The 23,049-nt window shown below is 41.2% G+C and overlaps 1 protein-coding gene and 1 pseudogene across 1 annotated transcript in view; one reads left to right on the forward strand and one right to left on the reverse strand.

Moving 5' to 3' along the window:
- BLTP3A (bridge-like lipid transfer protein family member 3A) overlaps nucleotides 1–23,049 on the forward strand; it is a 62,018-nt gene that overhangs the window by 31,011 nt on the left and 7,958 nt on the right. Inside the window, exons 9-17 of the mRNA XM_063096435.1 lie at nucleotides 6,169–6,255; nucleotides 6,787–6,957; nucleotides 7,525–7,664; nucleotides 8,057–8,198; nucleotides 8,451–8,644; nucleotides 8,845–10,292; nucleotides 14,005–14,201; nucleotides 16,394–16,548; nucleotides 16,636–16,786. Of these exons, the coding sequence (XP_062952505.1) occupies nucleotides 6,169–6,255; nucleotides 6,787–6,957; nucleotides 7,525–7,664; nucleotides 8,057–8,198; nucleotides 8,451–8,644; nucleotides 8,845–10,292; nucleotides 14,005–14,201; nucleotides 16,394–16,548; nucleotides 16,636–16,786 (2,685 nt within the window). The remainder of the gene's footprint in view (nucleotides 1–6,168; nucleotides 6,256–6,786; nucleotides 6,958–7,524; nucleotides 7,665–8,056; nucleotides 8,199–8,450; nucleotides 8,645–8,844; nucleotides 10,293–14,004; nucleotides 14,202–16,393; nucleotides 16,549–16,635; nucleotides 16,787–23,049) is intronic.
- Nucleotides 2,581–3,637, reverse strand: LOC134378140 (ubiquitin-conjugating enzyme E2 C-like; annotated as a pseudogene).

Consider the following 23,049-nt stretch of genomic DNA (forward strand, 5'->3'; position numbering starts at 1 on the left):
TTTAGGAAAGTAAATTCAACTATAGGAAATCTCAGAATTTTTGGATTTTTGAGTCAATTTAAATGTTTATTGTGTGTAAATATGCTCTTCCCAAGCAGGGAAGTTATGCTGTGTTCCTGTCATACTTAGAGCAATTTATTTTACATACACATACATATTTATTCAGACTGAAAAAAGTAGTTGACTCTTTTTTTCCTTATGAGCTGTGTGAGTTAACCTTTCACTTAACTTCTTTGAGCTTCCACATTTGTGAAACTGAGTTATTCATTCACCTCGAAGGTTGTCATCAGGCTCAAATGAGATAATAAACAGAATTTGGAGAACCTTAATTATAGGCAGAAATTAGGTATTATTATTACTGTGCTGCTTGTTCCTTCAATACTGTCCCTATGTTCCCTTTACACTCCCCTTTGCCACTAGCTCTTGGTTTTCGATGCTCAAATATGGTAGATTTTTCTCTCGCTGCCCCATCTTCTCTGAAGGCTATGTTTGCCTCTTAACGAGACTCAGACTTAGTTTCCTTGGGGGATTAGCTATTCTTTTCTTTTCTTCCCAGGACACCAGCAGCACTGCCTCTCTTGCTTGGTTATTCCTTGGTCTTGCAGTGATCTCAATCTCCTTCTACTCTCATTCTGAGAAGGAATAAAGGAGCAATAATAGCATAAAGATTGCTTTTGCCACCGCAGGAAATAATTTGCTACCCACTCACTTTGGAAGTTCGTTACTAAAATGATTACTATTTTGTTTGGTTATTTCTTCAAAGAGTTACCTAAAGGCTTGAGGTGTTTTTTTGTTTTGTTTTGTTTTGTTTTGTTTTGTTTTGAATCCTTTCAGAAGTCTTAATTAAAAGTACATTATTGAGAGTTTCATCCTACTGTTTGTTGAGGGAAGGATAGCACTGTCCTCTTCAAGTGCCAGGGTCTTGTAATCTACACTAAGTTGTGAATCACTGTAGTCTTACCAATTATCTGTTAAACTAGATTATCCTACTTGGTAGAATTTAAGGAAGTTTAAAGATGGATGAGATGTTTGTGGATACTGGGGTAATTTCCAGCCTGCCATACCCAGGTGTGGTGTATTACTCTGTGAAGGGGTGAAAAACAATGGGAATTCTTATAACTTTGACTCCTCCTTTTGGATTTGGGGAGAAAGGAGAATGGGAACAAGGTGGTACAGAGGGCTTTAAGATTCTTAGAAGTTGTTCTGTCCAATAAAGTAGCCACTAGTCACATGTGACTATTGGGCACTTGAAATGTGGCTGATCCAAATTGAGATGTTCTGCAAGTATAAAATATGCATCGGATTTCAAAGATATCATACCAAAAAAAAGACTGTAAAATACCTCAATAGTTATTTTCATATTGATTACACTTTTTTTTTTTTTAAAAAGATGACCGGTAAGGGGATCTTAACCCTTGACTTGGTGTTGTGAGCACCACGCTCAGCCAGTGAGCGAACCGGCCATCCGTATATGGGATCCGAACCCGGGGCCTTGGTGTTCTCAGCACCACACTCTCCCGAGTGAGCCACGGGCCGGCCCTTGATTACACTTTTTTAAAAAACTTTTTTCAGTATAGCTACTAGAAAATTTAAGATTAGTTATGTGCCTCACATTATATTTCTATTGGATATGTTTTAATTAAAAATAAAATTAAGTTTTAATTAAAATTAAAATTAATTTGTCATGTGCACCAGTCACATTTTAAGTGTTCAATATAATCTATAAGCTATAGAACATGTCCATCACAGAAAGTTATTTTGGACAGTGCTGCTCTAGACTCTACTTTGAAGGCTGCACTTACTGCTTTTTTCATTAAGGGATTTGACAGCCTGGATTTTGGGACTGCATACTAACGTGGTCATCTGTCCCTTAGTATTAGAGATTAAATGATTGGAAACTGGGTGGGTTTTTGGATCAGCTTGGCTTGAGGTGAGGGAGCACTGTCTTTTAAAATCAAACTGGAGCAGCCCACACACATCAGGCTTCAGAGAGGAGGTTGGTGGTTGATGGGGAAAAGAGTATCATCTGCCTCTTTTTAACTGTTTTCCCTCAGGTTAAAGCCTGTGACCCCAAAGCTTTCCTATCTCTCTTTCTTAAGGCCAAGCTATCCTCTTTCTGGAGAATTTAGTCATGTACGTATACTATATACCATTTATGTCTCAAATACGATATGTGTTTATGATTAGATATGTTGGTAATTGTTAATTATATATGATTTTGATTTTAGACCTTATTGTGACATGCTCAGTCCATGTAGTTTGTTGTTCTCTTAGCTCCAAATAACTCCAACAGAGGGAGCATAGTAGTGGAACCCTCTTCCTCCAGTAGCTGAGGTCATGAGTACTTGATATCACTCCAAGCAGGTGAAAATTGGCTTTTTTTTTTACAAAACCAACAAAAATGTATGTATTTAATATACATCACAAGGGCTCATCCAGATACTTAATTTAAAAAACAGAAATAAAAGAAAAATAACACCACAGCTCAAGATACAGAGTCCTATATAGAAATCAAGGAAAGAACAGATCATCTAAGGAAAAAATGAAAAGATGACACAAGGAGAGGCTGGACAGCCCGGGTCAGCACTCTTGGCTGGACACCTGCCTTGAGTAGGTTTCTTGCAGGAACTTAAAAGCTGTGGGGTTTTTCCAGAGCTTGGCTGCATGTGTGTTCAAAAGACTGTCAATGTTGGGTTCTCCTAACAGGCTCTGGATGGAGAGCAGGATGGTCCTGACATCGTAGAGGGCAGACCACTTGTCCTTCAGTATGTCCAGGCAGATGTTACCCTGGGTGTCCTCGTTGGAGTGGTAGCAGGGTATGAGTAACTACACTGTGGATTTGTTGTAAGGGTTGCCACTGGGGAACTCAAGAGAGAGCTTGTAACTCAAGTCCTCATATACAGTGCCAGCTGCTCCATGGATGGTCACTACTCATTTGAAAAAGTTATTTGATTCAGGGAAGGCAGAAATGCCTTTGTCGCCAGACACCATGAGAGTCATCAGTCCTACTGTATGTAGCCTCTTGCCCACAGGGCTTGGGTGACCCCTCCATTGGGCTCAGCTCCTTTATAGGTGGCAGTGACACTGGTGGCAATGCTGGTGGTGGTTCGGTTGGGTTTTTTTTTTTTCCCTCTGTTTCATTTCTTTTATTGCTTACTCAATTATACTGTTTTAATTTATTTTTTATTTTTATTAAGGAGTAAGGTTTATTGAATATAAAGAATTGACAATATATTTCTATAGGGAAATCAAATGAGTCATCATATTTGTATGTGACATTCTTCCAGATTAATGGGGAGATACTGTTATTGATTGTTGAGAAAGAGAAAGTAACAGAAAGACAATAGAACAGACAGTTTTCTTAGACTTGCTCATTTTTCAGGACTGATAAATAATGACTTTTTTTCTCTGAGGGGATTTGACATATGTTCTCTGTTCTGTCTCAGATTAATTGCTTTGAGGTTTCTCTTCCAGGGAGTGGAGCTTGGTGGTAAATATTTTGCTGTGTTGGTCTACCTCCTCAAGAAATTTCTTAACCACTATGGGTTTGGCATGCTCTGTTGCTTGCCTGGTTTTGGAGACGGGGATGGTGCTGGCTCGTGGCCCCTGTCTCTGGGTCGCGGTTTTGAGAGGCCATCTGGGTGGCGCTTGGCAGGAAGATGGGAGCTCAGAGAATGTGGCTACGACTGCTGGCTCTTTTCTTTTAAACAGCTTTATTGAGATATAATTCATATACCATACAATTCACCCATTTAGAATATATAACTCAGTGTTTTATAGTGTATTCATAGGGTTGTACAACCATCACCATAATCTAATTTTAGAACATTTTTGTCCTTCCTGAAAGAAACTCTGTACCCATTAGCTGTCACTCCTCTTTTTGCAGCCCTAAGCAACCACTTGTCTAGTTTTCATTTTGATATTTGCCTATTCTGAACATTGAAAATTGGCTTTGGGGGGTGGGGGAATCAGATATAATAATGGTTTGTGGACCTTCAAAGTGTAACCCTACTTGACAAAATTTTATTCCTTGGTATTTAATTTCTCCCATTGGGTTTTCTTGGATATCACATGAGCAGCATTGACATTGAGGTAATGGAAGATACATAAAATGTGTGGAAGATCAGCACTACAAACTACGGCAAATAGATGGCTGGGATTAGAGGATTTTCAATTGATTGCTCAATTTCAAAGTCATATGGCAAGAGATGGCCTGTGTACCTGTTGGCTACCATGGCTGCCTTGCTACGGTTATTTATGTTTTGATCCTTAGTGCTTTTGTGATTTGAACTTTGAGAATTCAGTAAAAATAGTTTATGTTTTATTATTTAAATCTATAAAACTTATTCAACCCATCATTAATTGAGTCAGGTATTGAAAAGAAAAAATGTTGACAGTATCTGAATGAATATCTAGTAGCTAGTTTTAAAGTTCTTTTCCTTTTTTTTTTGGCAGCTGGCTGGTATGTGGATCTGAACCCTGACCTTGTAAAAGCTATTTTCTTATATCAAGCAAAAGTTAATTTCACTAAAAATAATTTTAAGAAATTAATTTAAAATTTTAATTGGTTTACTTTTGCTGGAGAAATAATTTTGAATAATTAAAATTTTGATTATATTGCTATTATGTATTTATAGAAATTGCTGATTTGCATATGTAATTTGATACATTATAATTTATATAAGTAAATAAATTATATAAAAGGCATCAGCAAATATAGTTATGAAATTAAGCTAAATATTGCTATCTTTAAAAATTCTAATTTAACATTTAACTTAAAAAATTATGTAGTATTTCTTGCCCTACACTGAATAAAAAGAGTAAGCTTTTTACATAATCTTTTTATATATAAAGCACAGATACACAAATAATACATAGCAGATAGTATATCTGTGGTATTAAAATTTGTTATATCTGGCCGACCCCGTGGCTCACTCGGGAGAGTGCAGTGCTGGGAGTGCAGCGGCGCTCCTGCCGAGGGTTCGGATCCTATATAGGGATGGCCGGTGTGCTCACTGGCTGAGCGTGGTGCGGATAACACCAAGCCAAGGGTTGCGATCCCCTTACCGGTCACACAAAAAGAAAAAAAAAATTTTTTTTTATATCAATTAAGATTTCTTATATGGGGAGGAGGCAATTAGGAAAAAAATGTCTATTATAGCTCCTGGGGGGGGGGGTGATTATGAAAAAAATGTTGAGAAACAGAAACAGTAGTATAGGTGTATCTCTTAGTAGGAGGGTGATTAATTCAGAATTTGGGATGGTGACATCTAGACTGGATGGAAATGATCCTACTTGTTGAAAGTATACCAGGTTACACCTAGAGGATTCCATAGTATTTCCCTTCACTCATTTCTGTGGTGTTTTCCCTCATTTATTGAGCATTTACTACTTACAAGGCTTTATGCTAGATACACTAGTAGAGGACAGGGTGGAAATGCAGAACAGAGTAGGTCAGACAATACATATATGTAGAAGAAATAGTTCCTACTTTTACAATTCTTTAGTCTAATTGGAGAGATAAGATAGAAATATGGAAAATTCATTTAGTAAGAATTAAATGTAAATTTGAGATAAACATAATGCAATATTTGACCTATTGTTAAAAATTCCAGTTTACTTACAATATTCTATATGTTTACTTTATAATGTTCCAGTCTGTGCAGTGTTTTTAGCATTCCATGGTACTTTGTATGTACAAATTATATAATAATTGTCTGATATCATAACTCTGAGGCCGGGATATGAAAAGAAACAATATGTGTTCTGTTTTGTGGGGAATCTGGCTTATAGCTCTCCAGGTTTTATGTTGAGGGACAGCAATACTAATATTGTTAGGCTTGGGGGAACCGATCAGTCAAGTTTGTAGAGTGTGTCTACAGGAAAGCTAGGATTAGAATTCCTGAATCCCAAGTTTTGCAGTTTCTTTTGCCTTTCTGCAAATCATTTACAGAGACAATGGAATATTCTTATCTTTTGTTTTTTAGAGTATGTCCATTGACTACTGCAACTCAAAAGAGGAGGGTCTCAGCCTTGCAAATCATTTGACATCATGGCCTTTCAGTTGGGCTTTAGAGCTGACCCTCAGAAGACTTTTAAGTGTTTCAAGGGGGTGTTTAGGTGTCTTTGTTCCTTCTACTGCTATTTACTTGTATTTTTCTTTTATAGGTGTCTCTGCAAACAGACTCATGGGTGGTGCCATGCAGCTTACCTTCCACAAGATGGCATTTGACTATTATCCCTTCCACTGGGCAGGTTAGGAGAATTCTGAATGGGGTCAATTCTAGCATGGCCCAAAACATTGAAGGCTGATTCTTGGGTTTATCCCTGACTGTCCAGCAGGAGGGTGCCAGTGATTGCAGCTCATGCTCAGAGAGGTGTTGGGAATATCCCTCTTCCAGAGAACACCTTTTGGAAACTTGCAGGGTCCACTATTGATGATTCTTTATCAGTGATGAAAGGAAGTAGGGAAAGGAGGCAGTGCCTGAGATGCTTTTTATTCTACCTTCGGTCCCTTACTTCCACTAGTTTTAGAGCCTCTCCAGCAGTCCATATTCAAAGATGGCGGCAGTCATCAGCTGGCCTTTAGGGAGCATTAGGGAAAAGTCAGTATGGAATCCAGAAGAACTTGGGAGCTCTCATTGAATAATTTTTCCTTATCCTAGAGAATTCTGGATTGGAGGTGATGGGTCAGATTCTGAACTATGACTACACTGACAAAAAGGAAAGATTGAAACTTTGTATCATGATCTTGGGCTAAAGTCTTTTTACTTCTTTGTTGCACAGGCGATAGCTGCAAACATTGGGTACGGCACTGTGAGGCCATGGAGAACCGAGGACAGTGGGCCCAGAAGCTGGTGATGGAATTTCAGAGTAAAATGGAGAAGTGGCATGAAGAGACGGGTCTGAAACCATCCTGGCACCTGGGAGTTGACTCTCCCTTCCGGAGAAAAGCAGGTGGGTTATGAAGGACTGGATCACTCCAGTTGTGTAGCCTCTTGCCATTTATCTTTGAATAACCAGTGGAGATAAAGCAGTGGAATAGCTAATTATCCCAATTGTCTCCTATGGAGAGAAATCAGTGATTTTTCTTTATAGAGTCCTCTGTCCCCAGGGACAGCTGTAATGTTGAAGAGAAATTGTCATCATTTCTATTCAGTAGGCTGTTGCCTTGGTCTTAAGGAAAATACATTTTTTTTTTTTTTTTTAAGATGACCAGTAAGGGGGTCTTAACCCTTGACTTAGTGTTGTTAGCACCATGCTCTGCCAATTGAGCTAACCGGCCATCCCTATACAGGGATCCGAACCCATAGTCTTGGTATTATCAGCATCACACTCTCCCAAGTAAGCCACGGGCTGGCCCAGAAAATACAATCTTTGAGTTTCATCCAGGAGCTAGACAGTATTAAGCTGTCTTTCCTATTTGTAGCATTAATGATCTTAAGACTTTTACTTTCCTAATTCTATTAATAATGAGAGTTGAACATATCTGAATCTCTTTCCCACCTTCTTATGTTTATTCAGATTCTCTTTCCAGTCCTCGAAAGAACCCTCTGGAGAGAAACCCCTCTCAGGGCCGACAGACTGCCTTTCGACCTCCAGCATGGAATCGGTTACGCTCTAGCTGTATGGTAGTACGGGTGGATGACCTGGACATCCATCAGGTGAGCACATGGGGAAACATGGCTGGAAAGGGGTGGAACAGTTCACTTGGAAGGCAACTGGAACAGTGTGAACAAAGGTATGGAATTCGGGGACTGTTTGCCTCACTTGAACTAGATTGACAGTTTGGTCTGTTTCTTTCTGAGCATGGCTGCTGAGATCAGGATTTGGGAATTCTCCCAGTTTTCTTCTGAATGCCCTACTATGGACCTCCTGCTGAAAAAATTAACTTGCAGATAGTTTGAGGCAGGTGTGAGAATGCCTGGAATATGTGTGAAAAGCACTTGCTCCCAGTGACAGACTTTGGAAGAATGGTAGAGGCTTTATGCTTTCTCAGAGGAAATTGAGTGCTGGGTACTGCTGTAGATACTAACAGTAAGCTGTGATTGCTTAGGTTTCTACAGCTGGACAGCCGAGTAAGAAGCCATCTACACTTCTTTCCTGCAGTCGGAAACTCCACAACCTACCTACTCAGGTCTCTGCCATTCATATTGAATTCACAGAATATTACTTCCCAGATAATCAGGAGCTTCCAGGTAAGCATGTGGACTGGCCATTTCTTCTGTGCAGCTCATGCTCTTTACATTTGTTAGCCTTGGGCCCACTGCTTATGTTCTCATTTGTTGTTAAAAGTTTTAGGTTGTTTGAGTTAATTTAGCACACCTTTGTTAAAAACTCTGCCCTGTATAAATGTGTACATTTTCTCTCTTGATAGTAAATATTAGCTGGTAAGTAACAGTTTAGCTATTGCTTTGTACATAGTGATTCTGTTTTTCTCTCCTTTCCAGTTCCCTGTCCCAATCTCTACATCCAGTTGAATGGTCTGACATTTACTATGGATCCAGTCAGCTTGCTCTGGGGAAACCTCTTCTGCCTGGATTTATACCGCAGCTTGGAGCAGTTCAAAGCTATCTACAAACTGGAAGATTCAAGCCAGAAAGATGAACACTTGGACATCCGACTGGATGGCTTCTGGTTGAAGGTAGGGAGATGCTGGAATTTTTTTCCCCTGTTGGGAGTCATAGCTGCATTTTTCTCATGGCTGTCATCACAGTTCTGACTTGTTCATTTGATAGAAGTAAGAAAAACAGTTCTACAGCCCAATTTGTCTTTCATCTGTGTATTAGTGGTGGGGTGCTGAGATGCTCAGATGACCATTCTTGTTTCATTTTCTTTCTGAAGGTGGGCTTCCCGCTGGAGAAGAGAGAGCAGGCGGAGGTGTATCGTCCCCAGGCCCTTGTCTTCTCTGCATCAAGCATGGTTGCTACCAATACACGTCATGCCCCATATTGTAGTTGTTCAGACCTCCAGAGTCTCTTCCGGGGTTTTGCTGCTGCTGAGTTTTTTCATTACAATTATGATAACTTTCCCAAGGTTCCAGGTGGCTTTAGCCTTCTGCACATGCTTTTTTTGTATCATGCCTTCCAGATGGATTCCCACCTCCCTCAGCCTAGTATCCTCCCTCCCCAGAGGCCTAAGGCTTCCCAGGATCTCTGGTCCATCCATTTCACCCAGATCTCTTTGGAATTTGAGGGAACAGAGAACTTCAAAGGCCATACCCTGAATTTTGTTGCCCCCATCCCCTTGTCCATTTGGGCCTGCCTACCCCTCCGCTGGCAGCAAGCCCAGGCCCGGAAGCTCCGTTTGGCCTCAGAGGGGAGGCTGAAACCATCAGCCAGCTTTGCCAGTCCTGTTCAGTCTGTGGCCTTTACCCCCAACTCTGTGTCCCATCAGAGGTCAAAGACTGAGCATGATTTGAAAAGCCTTTCAGGTCTTACAGAAGTCATAGAAATTTTGAGAGAAGGCAGTGGTGGTGTGGACAGCCAAGGGCCTCTGACAGAGCTGGAGGATTCAGCAGATGTTCACGTGCTTGTACACTCCCCTGCCCATGTCCGTGTGAGGCTTGACCACTATCAGTACTTGGCTCTGCTCCGCCTGAAGGAGGTGCTGCAGGGGCTTCAGGAGCAGCTGACTAAGGATACAGAGGCTATGACTGGGTCTCCCCTCCAGGACCAGTCTGCTTGCATTGGAGTTCTCTTACCCAGTGCTGAGGTGGCTTTGCTCATGCATCCTGCCCCTGGGGCTGTTGATGCTGATTCTGCAGATTCAGATACCACCAGCCTCATAGATTCAGAGCTGTCTCCTTCAGAGGATCGGGAGCTGAAATCTGATGCTGCCTCAGACCAGGGCCCAGCAAGCCCTGAGAAGATCCTGGAGAATAATAGCATTGAAAATCTGGATGCATCCCAGGAGAGGCCTCATAGCGATGGAGAACTGCAGGACTCAGGTCCACTTGGACAGCATCTGGCAGGGAAGGGCCATGAGGCAGTTGAGTCCCTGCAGGCCAAGAGACTGAGCAGAGCCCAAGCCTCCAGCTTACCAGCTGCATTGAAGCCCCCAGCTGGCAGGGATACTGCTGTGAATGGACAAGGTGAGCTTATTCCCTTGAAGAACATTGAGGGAGAATTGTCAAGTGCTATTCACATGACCAAGGATGCCACCAAGGAGGCTCTACATGCTACCATGGACCTCACCAAGGAAGCTGTGTCCCTGACTAAGGATGCCTTTAGTCTGGGTAGAGATCGAATGACTTCCACCATGCATAAGATGTTGTCCCTGCCTCCATCCAAGTGAGTGGTTCTCTGCCTCCTTCAGTCACCTCATCTCTTCTTCCTAGTTCTGACCGTTGGGAGAGAATAGTCCAGGAAAATGCATAGGATGGCCTATTTAAAGGGTAGTTTTCAAGTCAACATTTATAGCTTCTTAGAATCAGATTATCTCCTCTTTCACTAATTCACTATTACTGATACAGGTATGCTATATCAGAATAATAATACCTGAGATTTGTATTCATCTCTTTTCAGTGGGATTTCTTGTAATTTTTTGTTTGATTTGATCCCCACAGCAGCCTGGTAAGGTAGCTACAGTTTATATCTGAAGAAACTGAGGCTTTAGAGAGGATGAACCCATTGATCCTATGTCTTATAAATAGAAAAGCTGGGGCTTTGGACTTGCTCTTTTTGGTACACTTCATCAACATCTGCCAGAGTAATAGAGAAGGAAGCGTTTCATCCATTCATTCAATAAATATTTTTTGAGCCCTTACTGTGTGCTAAGTTCTCTATTAAGCACTGGAGATACAGTAAGGAGTAAACAGAAAAACACAGAAATAACAATCAGAAGAGTGGAAAAATATGGATTTTCCCATCAGTGCCTTGTGGTTTTAGGAAAGATAATGAAGACTAAGAAAAATCTTTGCTGGGACACTTTGTGGTTTTGAGACCGTGGTATAAAGACCAGTGGCTTTAGAGCTTTTGTCTAAGTGAATTATCTTAAGTGGGTCTCTATGCAATGCCTGTGGGCATACTAGTACCTGCTAGGATAGACAACAAAGGAGGAAGGAGAGAGGAAAACTTAAAGGGGTGAATGGTATAATGATACTAGCCAACATTTATTGAGTGCTCTCTGTGCATAAAGAAACTGTCCTAAATCATTTCACAATGTTAATCCACCAAATTCTTCTAACAGCCCTATAAAGTGAGTACTACTATCACTCCCCATTTTACAGATGAGGAAACTGAGGCTCAGAGAGGTAAGAAACTTGATCAAGATCATGCAACTTGTGAGTGGTGGGGTAAGGATTGAAAGCCTGGACTTCTAATCACCAAATGTGCTGCTTTTTCTAAATGGACACAAGTAAGGTAGATGGGAAAAGAGGAGAGGTGAAAAAGAAAAGAAAGGTTTGTGACACAAGCTCTTTTGAAACATCAACAGTGACTTCCTAACTGCCCAAGCCAGTGGCCTTTTCTCAGTCCTCCTCCTCCTGGACTCCTTGGTAGCAGTTAACACTGGTAATCAGTTCATTCTGAGCATTTGTACCTCTGCCCAGTAACTCTCACCTCCCTGAAGGAGTCTTCTCTTTTTCCTTGGCTGCTCTCTTCTTTTTATCCTATAAATGTAAATATTCCACAGAGCTAGACTATCCATATTCTGATCACTTTTATGATAATTTTTACTTTTTAAATTATAAAAATGATTTGTGCTTATTGTGTTGATAAGGTAGGAAATAGAAAAATGAAGAAGAAAATATAAAAATCATTTATAATGACACTGTCCAGAGATAGCAACTATTTGGGTCTATTTTCTTTTTTTATGTGTGTATATATATAATATATATATATTTGTGTGTCCATGTGAATGTTCGTATGTGTTTATACATATAAAATAAACAATATTGTTTTTACCACAATAGGATTATATTATTTCTACAATACTGCATCCTACTTTATTCACTTGATGTGTTATTATGAGTATTTTTCCATTCATTAAGTATTTGAATACATGATTTTTAATTGCTCTATTGTATTCTAGCAAATGGATGTATCATAATTTATTCATCCATGTCACTACCTGGGAATTCATTTAGTCTGTTGCCAGTTTTTCTCAGAACCGATGCTGTGTTAAGTGTACTTATTTTTGTGAACATTACTTTGTGCTTATTGTACGTATCTAAATCTTTTTTAGAATGAAAACGTAAAAGTGAAATTATTAAGTCAAATACTACAAACATTTTTAAGTTTCTTAATGTATTTGCCAAACTTTCAGAAGGTCTCTATCAGCCTATGCTTTTGAATACTTTCTCTCTAGATTATTTTATCCATCTTCTTTCTTTTGCTATAGTCTATATTTTCAGTCCTAACTTCCTTCCCCTCCCCTGCTCTTCATTTAAAACTATCTACTGGACATAGCTCCATATGGATCTCCCAGGGGTGCCTCAAACCTCACGTATATAAAACTAAATTCCTTATCCCTCTCCAGGTCAGTTCTTTCTTCTTTTGATAATAGCATTCTCCTACTCAGTCAAGCTCTACATTTTAGCTCATTGCCTCTTAACACTTGTTCGTCATGTTCTGACTGTAATTCCTAGATCAGTGACTCTCAGATTTGAGTGTGCATCAGAGTCACCCAGAGGGCTTGTTAAAACAGATTGCTGAGCCCTGCCCCTCAACTTCCTCATTCACTAGGTATGAGATGGGCCTGAGAATTTGCATTTCTAGGAAGTTTCCTGTTGATGCCGATGGCTCTTACCAGGACCACACTTTGAGAACACTGCTCTAGGGAATCTCATGTCAGTTTTTCCTGTTTGTTTCCACATGTGGACTATTTTGATAAACTATTAATTGATTTCTGCACTGGAGGTCTTTTCCTCTCTAGCTTATTTGAAAAAGCCGGGTCAAACTTCCTAAAACTCAGGCGTGATCTTGTTATTTCCCTACACCAAAACCTTCAGCCTTTTTCTTTATACCCTCTGAATTTAGTTTGAACTTTAGTGTGGCATAGTCAATTATTATGATATATCCATATGTTACTTTACAATTTTCAAAGCACTTTAATATATAATCCTTTATTAAAGGTTTTTAAAATCTGGCTGCAACCCCTCTGGTAAAGTGAAAAAGCACTTAGTAGAAAGTTAGGAGATTCTGGTTTTTCTTAAGTCCACTTTTAACTGTGACTTTGGGTCAGTTTCTCCATCTGTAAAATGGGAGGGTAGGATTGAGAGGTCTTTAAAGGTGTCTTCTCATTGCGTTATGCCATTCTAACTTTATCTTCCATTGTTTTCCCCAACAAAACCTATGTTCCAGCTGGGCTGAGCTACTTAGTAGTCTCTTTGTTTCTGGTTCTATACCTTTGTTTGTGCAGTTTCTTCCGCATAGAATGCCCTCTTCTCTATCTCTTTCACAGACCTGCAGGGACCACTTCAAATGCCATCTCCTTCCACAGGCCATTCTTGATCCCCTTCCTCTCATTCTCTTTTCTCTTCAACATTATCTAGCCTTTGGCTTGTGCCTCTGCCCCTCTCTTATGGCATGTGCGACTTACCTCCATATAATGTTATGGTATAAATCTCTCAAAAGATTATAAATTCTTTGAGGACAGGGGATGTCTTATTCATCAATTTATTCATCCCCCACTGCTGGCTCATGCCTAGTATGGTGCCTTGCATGTAGAAGCTATTCAGTAAATACTTGTGAAGTGAATGCAGGTGGCTTCAGTTGCCATTTATTAGTACCAGGGCAGGAGGTAGCTGATGTACGGGATGACCTTGAATAACCTTGACATTTAATGTTGATATGGGAGAGCTGTTTATGCAGTTAGAGATGCTGGAATAAGAGGATTCAGAAAGGCCAGCAATTGACTGAAAAATGACTTGATCTCTTTATAGCAGGTAATAGATGATATCAGTTAATTTTCACAATAACTGTCTGAGCTGGAGGAGTATTACATGTGGGTGGGAACAAACATGTCTCTGAAGCCACATTTGTTTTGTCTCTTTTTAAACAGGGAGTCCGTAGGCAAGACAGATGAGGGGGTGGCAGCCCCAGTGAGTGGAGGTGCTGCCCGACTCCGATTTTTCTCCATGAAGAGGACAATATCTCAACAGTCATTTGATGGTGTCTCACTGGATAACAGTGGCCGTGAAGACCAAATTTCAGTGGACAGTGATGGCAGTGATAGTTTTGTGATGCTCTTGGAGTCTGGTATGTTGGAGCAGAACCAGACAAATTTGCAGAAGTTCAGAAAGGGTTCTCTTTGCTGCCCGTATTCAGATTGGTAGCATTCAAGAGGAGCTGGTATTTGATAATACAGACATTTTCTTAACCAAAACACAAAGAGAGAGAAATTTCAATGGATTTGTGGCTCTGGCTTTATCTCTGCATCTTCTAGGTTATTGGTTAATACTTGACCTTTATCATAGAAGAGATTCAAACCAATGGAGAGAGTACTAGTCTTTCAGCCACATAGCTACATCAGTAGGATTAGTTCTGTGGTTGGTATCAATGGTGTGAGTATGTTTGTCTATATATTTTTTTTTTTTTTTGCCTGTGTATTTCATTGTTGTTAAATAACCAGGAGCTTTCTGTTTGTTGATAAAATGAGTAACTGTTAGGAATTAAATCAATCACCTGGAAGTTACAATGGTTCCTTTAGCTTATTGAAAAGAAATGTATTAAATGATCCCTTTAGAGTATCTAAATAGAGAATGTATTATTTCTTTTCCTTTCTTTAAAAAAATTTTTTTTATTGGGTATTGACAAATTATAATTGTATATATTTAGTAGGTACAAAGTGATGCTATGATATACGTATACAATGTGGACTTTTTATTTTTTACAGTGCGAAAATTTTTGATTCAAGCTAGTTAACATATCCATCACCTCATATAAATGATCATTTACTCCTCCTGTCTAACTGGAACATTGTACCCTTGGATCAACATCTCCTCATTCCCCCACCCCCAGCCCCTGGTAACCACCATTCTGCTCTCTGCTTCTACGTTTTTGGTTGTTTTAGACTCCACATATGAGTGAGAACATGTGGTATCTGCTTTCTGTGCCTGGCTTATTTCACTTAAAATAATGTCCTCCAGGTTCATCCATATTGTCCAAATGACAGAATTTCCCTCTTTTTTAAGACTGAGTCTGGCCAGTCAGCTCAGTTGGTTAGAGCCTGGTGTTATATCACCAAGGTCAAGAGTTAGGATCCCAGACTGGCTAGCTGCCAAAACAAACAAACAAACAAAAAACCAAAAAAGGCTGAATAGAATTCCATTGTATATATTTACCACATTTCCTTTATAACCATTCTGACAGGTGTGAGGTGATATCTCACTGTGGTTTTAACTTAAGAGAATGAACTTTTTCTTAAGCTGGGTGGTATGTGTCCATGTTTGTTTTGTTATTATTTTTAACTTCTTATGGAAAATTTCAAATATGTATACAAGCAGACAGAATCAAATAATGAACCCTTGTGTACCCATTACCTAGCTTCAACATTAAGAACTCATGGCCATTCTTGTTCATATACACTACTGCCCATTTCCTTTCTTCCTACATTATTTTGAGGCAAATCCCAAACATAACATTTTATCTGTAAATATTTTCATTTATGCATCGTTAGAAAATACAGACTTAAAAATTTTTTAATTATGGTAAAATACATGTAAAATTGACCATCTTATCCGTTTTTGAATGCACAGTTTAGTGGCATGCAGTACATTCTCATTGTTCTACAACCATCACCACCTTCCAATTTCAGGACTCTTTTCATCTTGCAAAACTAACTCCCCGTTCCCTCTTCCTGCAGACCCTGGCAACTACCATTCTACTTTCTGTCTATAAATTTGACTACTTTAAGTTTTCTCATGTAAGTGGAATCATACAGTGTTTGTCCTTTTGTGACTGTCTTATTCCACTTAGTATAAGGTTTTCAAGATTCTTCTATTTTATAGCAGGTGACAGAATCTCCTTCCTTTTTAAGTCTGAGTAATGTTCCATTGTATGTATATACCCTGTTTTCTTTATCTATTCATCCATTGATGGATACTTGGGTTGCTTCCATTTACAGACTTTTTTTTTAGGGTTTTTTGGCATCTGGCTGGTCCAGGGATCAAACCCTTGGATCTTGGTGTTATAGTACCATGCTTTAACCTACTGAGCTGAACTGGCCAACCCTATAGACTTTTTTTAATGTGACCAAATATAATTATCACACTTTAAGAAATTTGCAATAACTCCTTAAACTAATCAAATATCTAGTTAGTCTTCAAATTTCCAGTTGTCTCATGAATGTCAAAAATATTTTGTTTTATTTTTACAGTTGTCATTGATTTCAGAGGTTGGAAAGCAGAAGTTTTTGGCTTTTGAACTCTTTTGTCATCTTTCTCATGCAGAGTCTGGTCCAGAATCTGTTCCACCAGGATCTCTTCCAAATGTCCTGGATGATGCTGGTGTTCAAGAGAGCCCTGTGGTGGATAACTATGACCAGGGGTCACCAGAGGCCCACAGTTCAGTTTCACCCAGTGGAGAAGACCTCATCCTTCACCAGGTCTGCTGCTCTGCTTTCTTCTTTGCAGAAAGTAGGCTCTGGGATGGAAGATTGGGAATTGGAACTAAGAGAATCTCCTTTGAACAGGTCTCAGTTCTGATCCTGAAAGTGAATGAGGTGTCTTTTGGGATTGAGGTACATGGTGAGGACTTGACAGTAGCCCTGCAAGCAGAGGAACTGACCCTTCAGCAGCTGGGCACCGTGGGACTCTGGCAGTTCCTGCATGGACAGTGCCCAGGTGAGGATGGCGGCCATTCCAGGAGAGCTGGTGGGATTTATCAAGGACAGCTATAGATTAACTCGAACCTGTCACTGTACTTCTAGGGTAGCTGCTGTAGTGCCAAACCCTTGGCCCTTCTCTCTAGCAGTCACTAGGGGGAGGAAAAACTCCCATGAAGCCTCTTTCTTGTAAGGAGCCTCTCAGAGCTCTTTCTTGGGCTTTGCATTCACTGGGCTATTCTTCATCTTTACTTCCAAGGCACTTCTTGAGCTTATATATGAGGACAGTGTCCACTTCTTCGTTTGTGAGGCTGCTAACGTAAAACTGTACCTGACCAGGGAACTTCTATCATTCAGATTCAGTCCTTTGGATGATGTCCAAATTGATCAAGAGTCCTACCTGCCTGAGGAAAGTAGGGGGGATTGTATATAATCTCCTATATAATGGGGATTGTAAAATAAAGGTTTCCAACACACCAGAAAGTTAGCTGGATGTCAAAGCCCAGAAAATGATTCCAGAAGTATGGGGAGGCTTGTTTGGTACACATGCCAATAGAAGTTTCTGTTTTGGTGCAAATGCCAGCAGGAAGTTTCTAAGCCTTTGGGTGGTGGCGTTTATCCACTACTATGATGTGGAGGTTTTGGATATTTGCAGGAACAAGATTGTCTTTGTAGCTTCCTTTTTACTGTTCTCATATTGTTCTGTGTTTATCAATCCATACCTTTCTGTAGCTAATACCCTTGGCCTAATTGTTCACAACGTAAGAATGTCTCACTTAATATGATCAGGAACCTACCTTTAGTTTATCTAAAAGTAACACAACTTTTAGTTGGTTCTGCAGCACACAGGTGAGGGGATCAGATGGTGGCTGCATGAACTTAGTCTTCTGCTCTTTCTCTGGCTCCCAGTTATCTAGTGTAGAGGGTGACATGTGTGGTGTTCTCTGCCTTGAAGTCTCTGCTCTGTAGGTTTAAAACACATGTGGAGCATGCATTCTTTCCAGCAGTACACTGTTACCTATTAGGGCCTAGAAGCTTTCCTCATCTGTAAATGTGATTTAAAATCTAAGCCATGAATATGTTTTATTTATTAAAACAAAGGGTTTATATGGAAAAAAAATTCAGTCCTTTGATATGAATTATCATTTATTTGATAATTAAAAGATGACAGGAAAAATCTGGGCTTATGTTACCTATTTCATTAAAAAAATATATTTTAGGGCTGAGCCCGTGGCGCACTCGGGAGAGTGCGGCACTGGGAGCGCAGCGACGCTCCCGCCGCGGGTTCGGATCCTATATAGGAATGGCCGGTGCACTCACTGGCTGAGTGCCCGTCATGAAAAAGACAAAAAAATAAAATAAAATAAAATAAAAATTATTGAGTAGATACTAAAGAATACTTATAAAATGTATGTAAAGGCATAAACTAATAACAATACAGTAAACTCATGTACCCACCACACAGTTTAATAAATACGACAGTACTATTAACTTTGAAATCTCTGGGAGTCCCTCTCCTGAACTTTCAGCTGTCTCTCGCTTGTTGTAGGTGGTGGCTTTACAGCAAAACAGGGATCTCACGTGGCAGAATATGGCAGAGCAGAGAAAGAAGTTTCACATGCTTTCCTTTTAAGGCCTCAGAACCACACCCCGGACCAGCATTATTAATCCATTCACTATGGCATGGTCCTACAATCTAATCACCTCTTCAAGGCCCCCACCTTTCAATTTCCTTAATAGGAGTTCCCACCCTCTTTACACTGTCACAGTGGAGACTGAATTTTAGGGGGACATCAATCCACAGCATTCTGCCCCTGGCCCCCCAAAACTCATGTCCTTTCACACACAAATACATTCAATTTATCTCCATAGTCTTGTTTCAGCTCAAAAGTCCAGAATCTCAAGGTCCCATCTGTGAAATCAAAACAATATCCACTTCCAAGATACCATGTTGGGAAAAACAGGGTGCATATCCCTGTTCAAAAAGAGAGAAATAGAGGGCCAGCCTGTGGCTCACTTGGGAGAGCGTGGTGCTGACAACACCAAGTCAAGGGTTAAGATCCCCTTACTAGTCATCTTAAAAAAAAAAAAAAAAAGGGAGAAATAGGCCAAAAGAAAGGGGTAACAGGTCCCACACAAGTCAGAAACCCAGCAGGGCAGGCATTAAATCTCAAAGCAGGGGAATCATATACCTTGACTCAATGTTCAATGTCCTCTGCACACTGGTGCAGGAGTTGGGTCCCCAAGTCCTCAGGTAGCTCCACTTTTATGGCTTCCTGGGTCTGAGGCCATGCTTCAGCTCTTGCAGGCTGGCATTGCAGGCTGGTAGTTTCACAATTCTGGGGTCTCCATGGTGGTCCTGCTCCCATGTCTCCACTAGACATGGCCTTGGTGGGGTTTTTCTGCTTCAAATCAGACCCCACATTTCCTCTTGGTATTGCTCTAGCAAAGGGCTCTGTTCAGTGAATCTGCCCTGCGCATGCAACAAATCTCTTCCTGGGTCCTCAGGCTTTTCCATATATCCTTCAAGTCTGCCAGCCTGAAGACTAACATCATGTGGATACCACTAAATCTTCTGGCTTCTAGCTTCCACAACTGCAGGTCCAGCCCCACCTGGGACCAACTTAGCCATGGCTAGAGCAGCCAAAGCAGCTGGGGTGCTGGTACTTGAAGTAGCTTCCCGAGGTGGTCCTGGGCAATGAATGCATGGAGGGTATGTCAGGCCTGTACCCTGAGACTACTCTATCTCCTTAGGCCTCTGGCCCTTTAATGGAAGAGGCAGTCTCCTTGATCTCTGAAATGCCTTCAAGGTCTTTTTTCTCTTCTTTTGATAATCCCTTTCTTCTTTATTAATCTTCTTAGCAACATTGCATTTTTCTCCTGAAAATGCTCTCTGCTTTTCTACAACAGGCAGGCTGCAAATTTTCCAAATCTTTATGCTCTGCTTCCCTTTTAATTATACATTCTGGCAGGGCTGGCCCATGGCTCACTTGAGAGAGTGTGGTGCTGATAACACCAAGGCCACAGGTTTGGATTCCTACATAGGGATGGGCAGTTAGCTCACTTGGGAGAGTGTGGTGCTGACAACACCAAGTCAAGGGTTAAGATCCCCTTACCGGTCATCTTTTAAAAAAAAATACACACACACACACACACACTCTCTCTCTCTCTCTGGCTTTATGTCATGCCTTTTCTTCCATAACTCAGCATAGACTGTTGAAAGTAGCTATGCAGCTTCCTGAATGTTTTGCTGCTTAGAAATTTCTTCCGCCAAATACCCTAGGTCAGCACCTTTAAGTTCCACATTCCATAATACTTTTGTGCATGAAGAGAATGAAGCCAAGTTCCTTGCCAGTTTATAGCAAGGGTGATCTTGCCTCAGTTTCCAGTAAGTCCCTTCTCATTTACATCTACAATATTCTCAGAATGGCCTTTACTGTCCATATTTCTTTCTTTTTTTAATTGAATTATAATTGATTATACATATTTTGGGGGTTCAACATTGAACTATGTTGATCAAATCAATATTATTAGCATATACATTATTACAAATCGTACTTATTCTTTATGCCCCTTATCTAATCTCTCCCCATCTCCTCTCCCTCCCCGCTCCCACTTCTGAAAACCCTACATTTCTTCTCTCCTTCTGAAAGAGTAACTGTTACTCTATTGATTTCTTGCCTAGATGATCTGTCCAGTGCTGAGAGATGTGTGTTCAGGTCCCCCACTATTATCGTAGAGTGGATGCTTCCTCTGTCACTCTGTAATGGGCTTTGTGGAGAGAGACATCCTCTTCTTTTCTTTGGTCTCCCATGGTGATTCTCCTTGTGTCAATGCTCTCAAGTGGCTGGTGGGCCATCTGCACAGTGGTTGTGTTGTCTAGCCACTTTTGCAGCAGTCATGGCTATTGTGGTAGCTGTGGTGGGCTATGCACATGGAGGTGGTGTTTTTGGCGTGCTCCTTGCCTGGTTGCAGGAGGAAGAATCAGTGCCGGGCTCCATACATCAGGACCCCAGGTGGGCCCCATGGCAGCAGCAGCATGCCTGGATGTGAGAGGAGGGGTCGGTCCCCGGCTCTATCTGTTTTTACATTCTATGATGTTGTTGGGTGGGAGGGGGAGAGTGGAAAGGGGAAGGAAATAGGGTAGGAGAAGGAGGAAGGAGGGGGGGCATGGTTGAAGCCCATGGCACCCCCCTCATTCCTACAGGGGAGACCAGGGGGTTTCCAGTAGTGGCTAGGTGGTTGCTGGGCTGAATGCAGATGTCAGGGCAGTGTGGGTGAAGCCCTTGGTCCCCTACCACCCAGCCCAGGGTGCTTCCTGTGGTGGCTCGGTGGTCATAACTGGGCTGGTTGTGGATGTCGGGGGGAATGGCTGAGGCCCCTGGCCTTCCCTCCTCCCTTGCTTGGGGGCCCAGAGGACTTACGGTCCTTCTAGGTTTTATAGGTGTTCTTTGGTGAAGTGAGACCTTTACTAGTTAATATCAAACGTTGTCTCTGGTCTGTGGGTATTTTGTTTTTTCTTTCAGTTCTGTGTTGGATTATTTGCTGTTTCCAGTTCTTAAACTCTGCACTGGAACTAATTTATTGTCCTTTGCTTACTTCTAAAATGTGGGGACCAGTACTTGAGCCCTGTGGTTGAGCTAAATTGCTGCTTTGCTGCTGATTCCCTGGGGGAAGACTTTTTGTGCAGCTCAGGTTTTAATTGTTGACTTTGTAGGTATTCTCTGAGATCAGGTGCACCTGCGTTGTGTAGAAACTCTGGTCTGGACATGAGTCCTTTCAGCAAACTGCACCCCTGCTATATTCCCGACCAGTCTACACAGAGTGGGCCTGTGCTGATTGGGGGGCAGATCAGCTGTCCTTGCTGTGCCCCAGTGTTCTACTAGTGGGCCCATCTCTCCCACTGCTTGTACTCCAAACACTTCCCATAAGACAGGCCATGTGCCAGTCCCTTGCAATGACTCACTGGCCTCTGAGCAGCTCCTTTTTTCAGTTGTTGTGATTGCTTGCTCCTGTGTGGGTCCATGGGAACCCTGTTAGTGGTCTTGCTAGCCTGAGGGCCACGAAGGCCCTCTTCTCCCCTGCCACCTCCAAGCAACTTCATCCGAAGGGCACAGTGGTGGCTTTTGCCAGCTCCTGCTCCATGTGCTCAGCAGCTCCAGCCTGGAAACAGCCGGGATTTGAAATGGTAGGAGTGATTCTTTCTTTCTCTCATCGTGTCCTTCTTCATGAACTCCGTAGGTCTCTCCTCCTCTTCCCCTGAGCTCTAGAAGCCCCAGCTTGGCTGTCGTTGCTTTTTATTTTTTTATTATTTTATTTATTTATTTATTTTTGTTTTTTCTAGACTCTTTTTTTTTTTTTTTTTAATTTCATTTTGTCGATATACATTGTGGCTGATTATTGCTCCCCATCACCAAAACCTCCCTCCCTTCTCCCTCCCCCCCTCCCCCCCAACAATGTCCTTTCTGTTTGCTTGTCGTATCAACTTCAAATAATTGTGGTTGTTATATCTTCTTCCCCCCCCTGTCGTTGCTTTTTAATAGTTGTAAATTGGTTGATTTGTGGGAGAGAGTGACACTGGGGACTGTCTATTCTTTTATCTTGCCTGGAAGCCTACTGTCCATATTTCTATCAGCATTCTGCTCACCACCATTTAACTAGTCTTTAAAACATTTATTCCTTGGTTTTCTTGTCTTCTAAACTTTCACCAGCGTGTAGGTATTTTCTAGCCTGTTCCTCCAAATTCTTCCAGCCTCTCCTCAACACCCAGTTCCAAAGCCATTTCCACATTTTCAAGTATCTGTTATAAGCAACACCTTACTTCCGTGGTGCTAATTTTCTATATTGGTCCGTTTCTGTTGCTTATAACAAAATACCTGGAACTGGGTAATTTATAAGAAAACAAAATTTATTGCTTACAGTTTCTAAGGCTGGGAGTCCAAAGTCCAGGGAACACATTTGATGAAGACCTTGGTGGCAGTGACAATGACCCAGGGGTCTTACAGAGCAGAAAATGGCAGAACAGAGAGAGAGACACTCACCTGCTCTCCTTTGAAAGCCCTCAAAACCATGTCCCTGACCACCATTATTAATCCATTCATTAGGGCATGGTCCTACAATCTAACCACCTCTTCAAGGCCTCACCTTTCAATTACCATAATAGGAATTTCCACCTTCTTTACACTGTCACAGTGGGGACTAAGTTTTGGGGGGACATCAATCCATAGCAATCACTATCCTGAATTTCATGTTTATCATTCTCTTGCTTTACTTTGTAATTTT

This window comes from Cynocephalus volans, chromosome 5 (assembly GCF_027409185.1).
Source record: "Cynocephalus volans isolate mCynVol1 chromosome 5, mCynVol1.pri, whole genome shotgun sequence".
Lineage (NCBI taxonomy): Eukaryota > Metazoa > Chordata > Mammalia > Dermoptera > Cynocephalidae > Cynocephalus > Cynocephalus volans.